At 56.4% G+C, this 13,451-nt stretch overlaps 2 protein-coding genes and 1 long non-coding RNA gene across 11 annotated transcripts in view; 2 read left to right on the top strand and 1 right to left on the bottom strand.

Annotated features, from left to right (window-relative positions):
- The window catches only part of NPRL3 (NPR3 like, GATOR1 complex subunit), a 38,229-nt gene extending 35,031 nt beyond the window's left edge, over positions 1-3,198 (bottom strand). For 3 of the 9 annotated variants that reach the window (XM_070063754.1, XM_070063755.1, XM_070063756.1), the window contains exon 1: positions 3,017-3,198. In XM_070063754.1, coding sequence (XP_069919855.1) covers positions 3,017-3,134 — 118 coding nt within the window. In that variant the 5' untranslated portion in view covers positions 3,135-3,198. The remainder of the gene's footprint in view (positions 1-3,016) is intronic. The other 6 variants (XM_070063752.1, XM_070063753.1, XM_070063758.1 and 3 more) reach the window with 4 other exon arrangements.
- Positions 3,199-3,253: 55 nt separating this feature from the next.
- LOC138846944 (uncharacterized) lies at positions 3,254-4,152 on the top strand. The gene is made up of 2 exons (XR_011384487.1): positions 3,254-3,500; positions 3,658-4,152. It is a non-coding gene; the product is annotated as an uncharacterized lncRNA (long non-coding RNA).
- A 5,863-nt stretch (positions 4,153-10,015) lies between these two features.
- Positions 10,016-11,020, top strand: LOC138846943 (hemoglobin subunit zeta-like). Its single transcript, XM_070064224.1, has 3 exons — positions 10,016-10,173; positions 10,454-10,658; positions 10,803-11,020. Exons 1-3 carry the CDS (start codon positions 10,079-10,081, stop codon positions 10,929-10,931), a joined length of 429 nt encoding a protein of 142 aa, XP_069920325.1. The 5' UTR covers positions 10,016-10,078; the 3' UTR covers positions 10,932-11,020.
- The last annotated feature ends 2,431 nt before the right edge of the window (positions 11,021-13,451 follow it).

Here is a 13,451-nt window from a genome sequence, read left to right as displayed (position 1 = left end):
TGCTGGAACTAAGAGGTCATATAGAAAATAAAATCACACTGGCTCTTTCACCACTGCTCCCTGGCACTCCTGGCAGCCGCGTCCTGGCCTGTCACAGCTCCCATGCCACACGGCTCCAAAGGGTGCACACGTAGCTCTTAGCAAGTGCCCCCGAAACACCAATTCTTAAAAGGAGCCTCGATAATTATAACCAAGATAATTATAACTGAAAACCCAAAAACGGGGGCAGGCATTTGGCACAGCAGTGAAGACACTGCTTGGGATGCCCACATCCCATAACAGAGTGCCTGGGTTCAAATCCTGGCTCCACTTCCAATTTTAGGTTCCTGATAATGAGCACGCTGGGAGGCAGCAGTTATGGCCGAAGTAACTGGATCCCCACCACACACGTGGATTGAGTTCCACACTCCTGACTTCAGCTTGGCCCAGCCCTAGGCACTGAGGTCATCCGGGAAGTGAAGCAACAGACAGCAGCAGTCCCTGTACAGGACTTCCTTTTTTTTTAAAGGTGTGTTTATTTGAAAGGCAGAGTGACAGAGAGGGGAGAAGAGAAAGAGATCTTCCATTCATTGGTTCACTCCCCAGAGGGCCACAACAGCTAGGTCTGGGCCAGGCTGAAGGCAGGAGCTAGGAACTACATCCTGGTCCCCGCATGTGTGATCATCTTCTACTTGAGCCATCTTCTACTGTCTTCCCAGGCACATCAGCAGGAAGCAGAGCAGTCAGGATTGGAACCAGCACCCCAAAATGGGATGCCAGCATGACAAGTGGCAGCTTAACCCACTGCACCACAGCGCCAGTCCCAGAAGACTTGTTTGTCGGTAATGTCGTACAGCAAAGGCCCTTCTATGTACCAGAACAAAAAATTCAGAAACGGTCAGAGATCAGGCTGCAAACTTGATTTCATAAAACGTCAACACTCCAGGGGCCAGTGTTGTGGCGCGGTGGGTTGTCACCACCTGCGACACCAGCGTCCCACAGGAGCACGAGTCCTGGCTGCTCCGCTCGGATCCAGCTCCCTGCCAATGTGCCTGGGAAAGCAGAAGCTGGCCCAAGTGCTTGGTCTCCTGCCACCCATGTGGGAGACCAAGATCAAATTCCCGGCTCCTGGCTTTGACCTGGCCCAACCTCGTCCATTCCATCCATGTGTGAAGTGAACAAGTAGAAACACGGTCTGTCTCTCCCTTTCTGTGTCACTCTGCCGTTCAAATAAATAAATCCATCTCTTAGAAATTTCTGAAGGGGGCTGGCGCTGTGGTGCAGTGGGTGAACGCCCTGGCCTGAAGCGCCGGCATCCCATATGGGTGCCGGTTCTAGACCCGGCTGCTCCACTTCTGATCAAGCTCTCTGCTATGGCCTAGGCAAGCCATGGGGGATGGCCCAAGTCCTTGGGCTCCTGCACCCACGTGGGAGACCCGGAAGAAGCTTCTGGCTCCTGGCTTCGGATCGGCATAGCTCCGGCCGTTGCGGCCATCTGAGGAGTGAAGTATCAGATGGAAGACCTCTCTCTCTCCCTGCCTCTCCTCTCTCTGTGTAACTCTGACTTTCAAATAAAAAAAATAAATAAATAAAAATTAAAAATTTCTGTAAAAAAATCAAAATTCCATCTGGCAAGAACTACATTCATGCCAAATGGGTATTTCCAGCATTGTCACAAAGACCTATTTCTATCTTAAATATATGAAGAGCTCCTTCAAGTTTATAAGGAAAAAAAAGAGACAATCCAAGAAAAAATTAAGCAAAGGTTATACTGGTCAGTCATGGCAAAGGAAACTCAAATAGCAACGAAAAGAGAAAAATATGTGTCCTCTCAACAATAAGACATATAAAAAAAACTACTGCCAGACATGTTACTTGTGGATGGAACTCACTGCAGCCATCAAAAAGGGCCTGATTTCTTATCCAAGGTGTAGACGTCAAGTGAAGATGAAGGCAACAAGGGGTGCTTGGAAAACAAAATGTGTGCATAGGAAGATTCTAGAAAGATGCCCAGGAATAAGCTAACAGTAGTTGCCCCTATCAGGGAAACCGGGGGACCAGGGTTCTACAATGGGAAGGGACTTTTATTCTTTATAACCTCACACACACACACACACATTTTTTTTTTTTTTTAACATTTATTTGCCTGAAAGGCTGAGTGACAGAGGAGAGAGGAAGATCTTCCACCTGCTGGTTCACTCCCTAAAAGGCTGCAATAGGCGGGCCAGGGCCAGGAGCCTCACTGGGAGCAGGAGCTGGACCGGAACTGGAGAAGATGGGACTGGAACAGGTGCTGACTGGGATACGGACAGAATCGTTAAACCCTTTTGAGCGTTTAAAATTTTGTACCACGTTAGCAAGTTTTATAAGAAATTATTTATTTATTCACTTGAGAGGTACAGTTACACGCAGAAAGAGGGAGAGGCAGAGAGAAAAGCCCTCCGTCTGCGGCTTCACGGCCAGAGCTGGGCCGATCTGAAGCCAGGAGCACCAGCCGGGTCTCCCACGTGGGTGCGGACCCAGGACTTGGCCATCTTCTACTGCTATCCCAGGCCACAGCAGAGAGCGGGATCGGAAGAGGAGCAGCCGGGCCTCGAACCGGCAGCCTTATGGGACGCCAGAGGCAGAGGCTTAGCCCACTAGGCCGCAGCACCGAACCCCCCATGTCAGCAATTTTTAAAGTGCTTTTAAAGCAAAACAAACGTAAACGAAGGTCTGCGAGAGAAAAGGTGTGGACAGCGCGGTCACGTGGCGGGTGAAGCACCCCACGCGGGCGCCGGTCCGTGTCGGCGCGCTGACTTCAGGTCCGGCCCCCCTAAGGGCCTGGACAGCGCCGGGACGCAGCGCCAGGCCCGGTTCCGGCCCGGCCGCGCCCTGCTCCCCGCGGACCGCCGGGTGGGAGCGCGCGCGCCGGCCCTGGCCGACAGCAAATCTTGGAACACAGGGACCCTGAGGGCGCCCTGAACGCCCCGCGCGGACTCGGCTCGAGGGCCGGCGCGCGCCGACGTGGACGCGCGCCGCGGGGGCGCGCACTTACTTGACTGCGACGCGGGGTGCTCCGGGCTGCGCTGGAAGGGGTACCTGAAGAGCAGCTTGTTGCCCCTGCTGCCCGAGCTCACCAGAATCACGCTGAGGGGGCTGCTGTCGTCGCCCATGGCGCCCCGCGCCGCCGAGCCGCGCGCCCGCCGCCGAGCTCGCGAGACTTCCGCCCGCCGGCCGCGCGACAGCGCGCGCACGCACGGGGATCTGCGCAGGCGCGGCGGCGGGCGCGCCCGCGCGCGCCCGTGCGGCCTCCGGGGCGCGTGCCGTGGGCGCCGCGCTCGGGCGCCGGGAGCGTGCACCACGGCGGTGGTCGAGGCCCACGGCGAGGTTAGGCGGCCGAGCGTGACGCAGGACGGCGTATGCCCACAGCCGGCGGTCCCGGAGACTTCATTTGTGTTCCTATAAAGGAGGTTATAATCGTCCCGAGGTGTCCACCCGCGGTGAATGACCCGACGGCCACGTCGCGGTGTGGCGCGCAGGTGCGGGAGCGAGCCTGGAGCCCGCTCGGACACAGCGCACGCGTGGACTGGAGATGCTGGGAGGGCGAGGGCGCTGAGGGGTGACTGCCAACCCGCAGGCCTGCTTTTTGTGTTTTGGTAATGGCTTTTAAAAAATATGTATTTGTTTATTTGAAAGAGACACGGAGGCAGAGAGAGAGAGAGAGACAGAGAGAGGTCTTCCATCCACTGGTTCACTGCCCAGTTGGCCACAACGGCCGGAGCTGCGCCGATCCGAAGCCAGGAACCAGGAGCTTCTTCCAGGTCTCCCACGCAGGTGCAGGGGCCCAAGCACTCCGGCCATCCTCACTGCTTTCCCAGGCACATTCGAGGGAGCTGGATCCAAGTGGACCGGCTGAGACTTGAACCAGGGTCCTGTGGGATGTCGGCATCACAGGCAGGGGCTTAACCTGCTGCACCACAGCACTGGCCTTGGCCGGGGATTTTTATTTTTATTTATTGATTTATTTTTGCGAGGGAATGATGAAAATGTTGATTGTGGTGATGTTTGCACAATTCTGTGAATATACTAAAAGCCATTGACTTGTATACTTTAAATGGGTATATTTTGTGATGTGTGAATCCTACCTCAATAAAGCTGTTTTCTAAATAAAAATCTCTTCACCCACCCTAACCGAAGCATCCCCAGGAAATGACTGAAATAAACAGGCTGCTGTGGCTTTCCCTCAACGCCTGAACACTCGTCCGAGACACATGTAGGTTACTGACACAAACAAGTGTGTGTTCTGCGGGACAGACCCCCAGGTTGGCCTTAGCAGCATGAGGCGCCTGCATGTGAAACGTCTCGGGCCAGCAGAGCACTGCCAGGCACACAGCTGCATCACAGCAATTTTATTCTAGTTTCCCCAAAATGTCCATAAAGTGAAATGATGTCTTGTTCCATAGTGCGTCTTTGATCAGTATTGAGGAGCCGTGTCACTGGATTGTTTGCCTGCGTCTGAGAAGTGCCTTCTTTTTAAATCTCTCCGCACTCTTCCCTGGCAGACAGTAGCACCATGGAGCAGGGCTGTGGAGGGCAGCACCTGCTTACAGAACAGGAAGTGCGACAACTCAAACGTGTGCAGCGTGCAGTCATCGAGTCGGAACGCTAGCATTTCTGTCCCTTACACATGTGCCATCTACTGTGTTACGAACCTTCAGCTTCTTTCTTGGAGTTCTTTAAAAATATATAACTAATTCTCACACTACGGTCACCCTGCTGTGGTTCCTCCCATTATCCAGCCTCCCTCCATTGCCCCTCTGCCACTTCCCAGCCTGCAGGGACCACTGTCCTGCTCTGCACAGCTGTGAGATCAGCTGTTTTCAGTTCCAGGCATGAGGGGCAACACGTGGCATTTGTCTCAATGGCTGGTCTGTTTCACAACATAATGTCCTCCAGTTCTGTCCACATTGCCACAAATGACAGGATTTCATTTTTTATGACTGAACAACACTCCATTGTGTATGCATACCACATTTTAAATTTTTTTCAGATTTATTTATTTCTTCGAGTTACAGAAAGAGAGGGCTTCCATCCATTGTTTCACTCCCCTGATGGCTGCAAGGGCTAGAGCAAGGCCTGGCCAAAGCCAGGAGCTTCTTCTGGGTCTTCCACATGGGTAGCAGGGGCCCAAATACCTGAGCCATCTTCCACTGCTTTTCTAGGCTTGTGAGCAGAAAGCTGGATCAGAAGTAGAACACCCTGTGCCCGCGTGGGAGACCCGGCAGAGGCTCCTGGCTCCTGGCTTCAGATCGGCACAGCTCCGGCCATTGCGGCCAATTGGGGAGTGAACCAGCGGATGGAGGACCTCTCTCTCTCTCTCTCTCTCTCTCTCTCTCTCTCTCTGTGTGTGTGTGTGTGTGTGTAACCCTGACTTTCAAATAAAAAAATAAATCTTTTAAAAAAAGAAAAAAGGTTTGAAGAATAACAGGAATTTTAAAAAAGAAGAAGAAGTAGAGCAGCCGGGAGAGGAACTGGTGCCCGTGTGGGATGCCAGTGTCTGAGGCAGTGGCTTTATCTGCTAAGCCATGTACCACATTTCTGAAAGATTGATTCATTTATCTGAAAGACAAAGAGAGAGGTATCAAGCTTCCCTGCCCTGGTTCACTCCTCAGATGTGCTCAACAGCCAGGACTGGTGAGGAAAAGCGAGGAGCCTAGAATTCCATCCAGGTCTCCCATGTGGGTGGCAGGGACACAAGCACTTGGGCCACCCTCTACTGCTTTCCAAGGAGCTCATAGGGAAGTCGGATCAGAAGTGGAGTAACTAGGACTGCAGCTGCTCTCTGAAATGGGATTGCGGTCATCCCAAACAACGGCTTCATCTGCTGCACCACAACACCCACCCTGGACTATTTTTGTTGTTGTTGTTGTTTGAGTCCATTTTAAAATTTTTTTAAATTTCTTTTCATTCTATTTGATGGACAGAAAGGCAGAGAGAGATCTCCCAACCATTGGTTCACTCCTCAAATGCCCACAACATCAGGGCCTTGGCCAGGGACAAAGCCAGGAGCTTAGAACTCAGTTGGGGTCTCTCTTGTGGGTAGCACAAGTACTCACTTGGCTGGGAGGCCACCCAAGTACTTAAGCCAACACCGCTGCCTTCCAGGCTGCAGATGAGTAGTAAGTTGGGTGAGAAACTGATGTTCCAGAACTTAAATCACACACTCCAAATATGGGGTACAGGCACCCCAACTGTGCCAAGTGGCCTCCCTCCCCCTCTCCCCCTCCGTCTCTCTCCCCCTCCCCCTCCCCTCCGTCACCCCTCCCTCCTCCTCTCCCCACGAATCTCTTACAAATGCCTGATGTGAAATCACTGGCTTCAAGCCTGCGGGTGACCTCACTCTACTGATGGTCTCCTTTGCCATACAGAAGCTGCCGAGTCTCATAATCCCGTTTATCTACTTTTGCTGTCATTGCTTGTGTTTTTGGGGTCTTTTTAAGCAGATTTATTTGTTTACTTGAAAGGAAAAGTTCTGGTTGCCCCTCTTCCAGGCCAGCTCTCTGCTGTGGCCCGGGAGTACAGTGGAGGATGGCCCAAGTGCTTGGGCCCTGCACCCCATGGGAGACCAGGAGAAGCACCTGGCTCCTGGCTTTGGATTGGCGTGGTGCGCCGGCTGTGGCGGCCATTGGAGGGTGAACCAACGGCAAAAGGAAGACCTTTCTCTCTGTCTCTCTCTCTCACTGTCCACTCTGCCTGTCAAAAATAAAAATTAAAAAATTTAAAAAAAAAAAGAAAGGAAAAGTTACAGAGAGAGAAATAGACACAGCAAGAGATCTTCCAACCTCTGGGTCACAGCCCACATGGCTGCAACAGCCCGGGCTGGGCCAAGCTGGAGCCAGGGGCTTGGAACTCCATTTGGGCCTCCCATGTGGGTGACAGGGACCCAAACACTCGAGCCATCTTCTGCTGCCTTCCCCGGCCATCAGCAGGGAGCTGCGTTGGAAGTGCAGCAAACCAGCGCCCAGCCACTGCAGTGGTGGCTTAGTCTACTCTCCCACAGTGCTGGCCCCTCTCGGGGTCTTCCTTATCCAGAAGTCATTTCCTCTTCTGACGTCTTGGAGTATTTCCCCTGTGTTTTCTTCTACTAGCTTTATAATGTGGGGCCTCACACTCAGGTTCTGGTCCACGTTGAGTTAATTTTTGTAAATGGTGAGACGCGGGAGGAGGGTTGAGTTTCGTTTCTCCTGCACATGAACGTCCAGTTTCTCCAGCACCATTCATGAGAGTTTCTTTCTCTGGAACAGAAATGAGCGTGTCGGGGGCATGTAGCACAGTGAAGAGCACGGGGGACTCCAGCCCACCGGCCCGGAGCGTGTCCCTCCGCAGGCTGCCAGAGCCGGGGGTATGAGTCCCATGTCACTGTCATGGGCAGGACCTCAGTGCCATGTCTGCCAGCCTCCCAGGGCAGCTTCAGGAATCGGAGCTCACCGTCAAGTGCTGGGCGAGGTCAGCAGGCCCCTCCTGAGCTGAAGGTTCCCACCAGGCAGCGCTCAGAGTGGACGGTGTCCACAAAGTTGTCCCTCAGCTCTCAGGGGGTCTCTGAGTGAGGAAACCAGGGCCGACTCTGCTAATTACAGGAGTGCAGACCGCATCCTCCCCGCCATGTCCAGCTTTCTCTGCTAGGACCGCCTCATTTTAAGTGTGAGAAACTATGTTTTGAAATCTGTTTATTTGAACACAGTGGATTTTTTGACCTTGAAACTCTACCCTTCCTCCCCGCCTGGGTCTCCATGGGTTGGGTAGGAGGCCCACTTGGACGCTGGGCCTTATCTACCCCACCATCTGGGCCAAGGGCTGGGTGGGGCTCAAGATGCTTTTGGCCCCCGCCTAGCCACCTCCACCCTCTGGGCTGCGGGGTTCCTGTCCCACAAGGGAAGAGCCACTCACCTCAATAACAAGAATCATCTTAAAAAGTTCATGCTGCCACGTCTCCAGCTCCTGTGGCAGCAGATCCTGACCTCAGGTGGAAGTGAGACCAGCTCCCACCACCAAGCCTAAAATTGGCAAAACTGAGTCCCCAGGGTGCACATCCCAGGAGGTGAATGAGTGAACAGGTGCCCCACGGGGCTAAGCCCTGCTACCCAGGCTCAGCATGGACTTGGAGCTTGGAATTCCATCCAGAGACCAGCAGCCCCAGAACCGGACCAGCTGCACAGCTGGGGTCCACACAACACAGGGGAAAGCCCAGAGACAGGCAGGACCACCAGCCATCTGTCCAAAATGGCAGGGTGCTTCCCTCCTCACCTCTTGGAGCCTCCATCCCCTTATAATAAAACACAGAACCATGATGCGGGACAGCAGCTGTGAGGGTTGAGTGCAGGCTGCAACAGGGAGGTAAACCAGGCAGGTTCCTAGGATGTCAGAGACACACGTGTCTACCCGGCTGGGAACCCTGCACAGAAGGAAGCCTGTGTTCCCACGGAGCCCACCCCGTGAATGTTCACAGCGGCTGTCTGGGCCTTAGCAACCCAAATGTCCTCAAGGCGTGCACAGACCACGTCCAGCCTTGCCCCAGAGAGGAGTCGAGTGCTGCCGCCCAGCCCCGCCCGGATGAAGGGGAAGGAGGCATCTGCACAGACTGCACCGATGACTCCATGGACACGACGTTCCTTTTGGGATTTACTTATTGGAAAAGCTGAGTTGTAGAGACAGAGACATGGAGAGAGAAAGAGAGAGAGGGAGAGAGAGAGAGGGAGAGAGAGAGAGACGACAGAGAAAGAGAGGGACAGAGAGAGAGGGACAGAGAGAGATCTTCCATCCACTATTCACTCCACAAACGGCTTTGAAGGCTGGGACTGGGCCAGGCTGAAGCCAGGAGCCTGGATTCCATCCTGTGTGGCACGGAGGTGGCAGGCACCCAGGCTCTGGGGCCATCTTCTGCTGCTTTCCCAGGCACATTAGGAGCGGGCTGGACTGGAAGAAGAGCAGCCCACCCTCCAACCGCTGCCCACATGGAATGCCTGTGTCACACACAGTGGCTTAACCCACTGTGCACGGTGCTGGCCCATATAGGGCATTCTTGCAAAACACAAACTTGTAGTGGTTTCCAGAGGTTGGGAGGGGAGGAGGGCAGCCAGAGCGTGGCTGAGGAGTGTGCGGGTGATGGAGCTGGCTGTGTGTGGCAGCTGCTGGTTACAGCTCAGACAAGCCTAAAGCGACGGAGGTGACTATCTTGTGCTGGGATTTTTCTTCTATCTCGTCGTGTGGGGAGGCTATCGGCCTCACTGCTGGGAGAGCCGGGTCAGGGCCCACCTCCACTCCTGCTGGTGTGGCCCCGGGAGGCAGCACTGACAGCTGCACTACCTGGATTCTGCCACTCCCGCGGGAGACCTGGATGCACTTCCTGGCTCCTGGCCTCAGCCCTGGCCCAGCTCCTGCCGTGCAGGCCCTCGTCTGCCTGGCAAGTACACAAAGGATCTCTAAGACATAGAAGGCAGGTGCCCGTGCTGCAGCGGCCCCGCCCAGGGCAACACTGGGGTCCCCAGCAGCAGCACGTGACCTCAGGTGGCTGATCTCCCATCAGCCTGCCGGCTCCTCCCAAGCTCAGGGCACAGAGGGCTCCGCTCAGCGCCCCAGGGAGAGCCGTGTTCCTGGAGGGAACTCAGGGTCACAGACACCCGTGGGTCGGCCTGACCAGTGCCTGGGTGGGGTGGCCCGAGGGCGGGCAGCGGCCCCTGCTGCTCTGGTTGTCCCCATTTTGTGACTCTGGGAGGATGAGGACAGCGCAGCACGGCCATGCCGGGATGACCCCTGGGACGGCAGGGCCCCTATCTCCCCTGGACCCAGTGGAGAGACTGCGGCCAACGCCCCTGGAAGGCCCAGCAAGAGTGGTAGCCCCTCACCCGCCTCCCCCACCAGGCCCTGACCTCCCTCTGTCATTGCTCCAGATAAGAGACCCCACCCCCACCGCCCCTTCCCCTCTTCCCCTCTTCCCAGAAGAGCCAGGGCCTGGCTGGACTCTGCTCCCCGTATATAAGGGAGCCTGCGGGCTGAGCACCACCACACCCAGTGCTCAGCACCTCCAGCCCCTGTGCAGCAGCCCAGCCCCGGCCTCACCATGTCTCTGACCAAGAGCGAGAGGACCATCATCATGTCCCTCTGGGACAAGGTCTCCTCCCAGTCTGAGGCCATCGGCACTGAGGCCCTGGAGAGGTAGGTGCCCCATGGGTCGCAGCCTGAGTGTCCAGACCAGGGACGGGGAGAGGTCAGGAGGAGGGACGGTGACGCAGTGGCCAGTCTTCCTGCTCATGGCCTCCACCAGCAGCTGGGGACTGAGTGACAGGAACAGGGGAGCAGGGGCTGGGCTGGGCCGCAGTCCCTGTCTGAAATGCCCGTGTGCGCTCCCTGTGGACTGCACGCTGGGTTTTGCCTTGCAAACACTGCGTGAAAGTGGGCTTCTCCTGACTGCTGGGTGTGGGGCGCCCGCCCCCAGGCTCTTCCTCAGCTTCCCGCAGACCAAGACCTACTTCCCGCACTTCGACCTGCACGCGGGCTCTGCGCAGCTGCGCACTCACGGCGCCAAGGTGGCGGCCGCGCTGGGTGACGCAGTCAAGAACATCGACAACTTGGCCTGCGCGCTGTCCAAGCTGAGCGAGCTGCACGCCTACGTGTTGCGTGTGGACCCGGTCAACTTCAGGGTGAGTGCAGAGCGCGGGCGACTGGGTGGGACGGGGCCGGGTGGGCAGGGCTGGGCGCGAGGTCCTGCCTGGGGTAGGAGTTGGGGTCCGGAGCGGCCCACGGCGGCCACCCCTGCCTGTCCCTGACCGCCCCCTGCCGCACAGCTCCTGTCCCACTGCCTGCTGGTCACCCTGGCCGTGCACCTGCCCGCGGACTTCACTGCCGAGACCCACGCCGCCTGGGACAAGTTCCTGTGCCAAGTGTCCGCCATCCTGACTGAGAAGTACCGCTGAGAGCGCTCCGCACCCCTGGACACCCCCGCCCCATACCTCTGAACCCCCCGGGCCCTCCCTCCACTCCCCAATAAACTCATGTGGACGGACGCGCTGTGTCCTGTATTCCTTGTGCTGGGGGAAAAGGGGCAGAAGCTGTGCCCTGGGGGCTGGGTGGGTGTCCCCAGTGAGCCTTCCATGCACTGAGTCAGGAGCCTGGCACCCTGTCACCCGTGACCCCAGTGTCTGAACTGGGTTCCAGCTGCTCCCGCCGTCCCAGGGGCATCCCCGAGACCTTGGAGAGTGGGAGCAGCTCTGGAGCAGCTGTGGGGCAGGGTGGGCAGGGGAGGAGGCCCCAGACTTCCTCAGGGGGAAAGGTGTCCTGGGGCCAGCACCCTCCTTTGAAATATGGCCAACTACATCACACCCACCAAACGGAAGCAGGCTGTCCTACACAGAGGCAGCCACCAGAAATCCTCTCTCACTGACACCCATCCCCTGGAACCAGGGCCCCGGGTTGGAGAGTTCGTGTCGGGGGCTCACCTCTCCTCCTCTGTTGCACAGCCCCACAGCCAGGCCCTGGGCAGGCCCCTGGTGCCCTGCTTCCTGAGTCCTGCAGGCTGGCCAGGAGCTTGCTGTGTGCCCAGGCCTCTGGCATCTCCCTCGTCCACGGCTGGCACCCCTGGAACTGGCCCCTGTCCTAGTGCAGACGCCCAGACTCCTGGCTGAATGCCATGGGAGCACCATCGGGCGTCCAGCCTGGCCCAACCCCAGCACAAGCCTGGGCACCAGCCCTCGTAGCACTCTGGGCAGTGTCAGGCCCTGGCACTGTTCTCTGCCATGGCCCCGGCTGAGCCGTTGGCAGCTCCCTTCCCACCACCAACTCCCCCTGCACAGCCCCATCCATCTTCACTCAATATAGAAAAACATTGAAGAAATAACCAGGGGCCCGCGCTGCGGCTCACTAGGCTAATCCTCTGCTTGCAGGGCGTTGGATTCTGTCCCGGGTGCCCCTCTTCCATCCCAGCTCTCTGCTGTGGCCCAGGAGTGCAGTGGAGAATGGCCCAGGTCCTGGGGCCCTGCACCCACATGGGAGGCCTGCAGGAGGCATCTGACTGTTGGCTTCGGATCAGCGCAGCACACCGGCCGTAGCGGCCACTTGGGGGTGAACCAACAGAAATGGAAGACCTTTCTCTCTCTCTCTCTCATGAACTCTGCCCGTCCAAAAAAGAAAAAAAAAGAAAAAAAAAAAAAAGAAAGAAAGAAACAAAGAAATAACCAGGGGTGGGTGTTGGCACAGTGAGAAGTCACACCCACATCCCTGAGTGCCTGGGTTCTTGGTCCTGGCTCCATGTGCGTCAGATCCATTTCTTGCACAGTGCACCCTGGGAAGGAGGGAGGTGATGACTCAAGGACTTGGGTTCCTGACAGGCACTGGAGACACTGGCTCCCGGCTTAGGCCAGCACAGCTGGAGCTGTTGCAGCTCTTTGGGAAATGAACCAGTGGGTGGGAGTGCTACCTCCCTTACTCTCTTCTCTCTGCCTTTCAAATACAGAAACATCTTGAGAAGAGAGAGACAGAGACAGGATCAGGCTTGTGTGGCCCCTGATGAAGCGCCCTTGGGAGGCCTGCATGTCGTACCAGAGTGCCCGTTGAAGCCCTGCTGCTTCCCTCCCTCAGCTCCCTGGGATGCAGTGGGTGACGACCCCTGCACTTAGGGCCCTGCCACCCAGGTGCGACCCGGATGGAGTTCCTCCTGGTTTGCCCAGCTCAGCCCAGTGAAAGCATATGGGGAGTGAAGTAGCAGATGGGAGACCAATCCGAGGACTTCCCTATCTTTGTGTCACTCTGCCTTTCAAATCAGTACATAAATAAATCATTAAGAACCAAACAAAAATGAAGAGGAATTTTTTTCTGATTTATTTGAGAGGCAGAATAATAGAGAGGAAGAGTCAGAGAGACAGAGATCTTCCACCTGCTGGTTCACTCCCCAAAAGGCTGCAATGGCCAGAGCTGGGCCTGTTTGGAGCCAGGAGCCAGGAGCTTCTTCTGGGTCTCCCACATGGGAGGAGGGCTCCAAACACTTGGGCTGTCTTCCACTGCTTTCCCAGGCACATTAGCAGAGAGCTGGACCAGAGCAGAGCAGCAAGGACCAGAACTGGTGCCCCTATGGGATGCCACAGCTGCAGGTGGCAGCTTTACCCACAGGGCAACAGATCCAGCCCCACATCAAATTTTCAAATGAGCACAGCATGGGGTTGCTGTCATGGCACAGGGCCCTGTGGCTTAGCCGCCTGCACCTGGCATCAAACTGGAGTCCCTGGCAGCTCCACCTCTGACCCAGCTCCATGCTACCAGCCTGGGAAAGGCATGGGGAGGTGGCCCCAAGTGTTTGGGAGACCTGGGTGGAGCCCCTGCTCCTGGCTTCAGCCTGGGTCAGCTAAGGCCTTTGTGGCAGCAGAGCTGTGGGCCGGCAGATGGAGGAGCTCTCTCTTCTGTCTCTGCCTCTCTCTTGGAAGTCTTTCACTAAATGAATAAAA

This window comes from Oryctolagus cuniculus, chromosome 19 (assembly GCF_964237555.1).
Source record: "Oryctolagus cuniculus chromosome 19, mOryCun1.1, whole genome shotgun sequence".
In the NCBI taxonomy this organism is placed as follows: domain Eukaryota; kingdom Metazoa; phylum Chordata; class Mammalia; order Lagomorpha; family Leporidae; genus Oryctolagus; species Oryctolagus cuniculus.
Note: the sequence above shows the minus strand (reverse complement) of the source record. Positions and strands in the feature narration are given on the sequence as shown.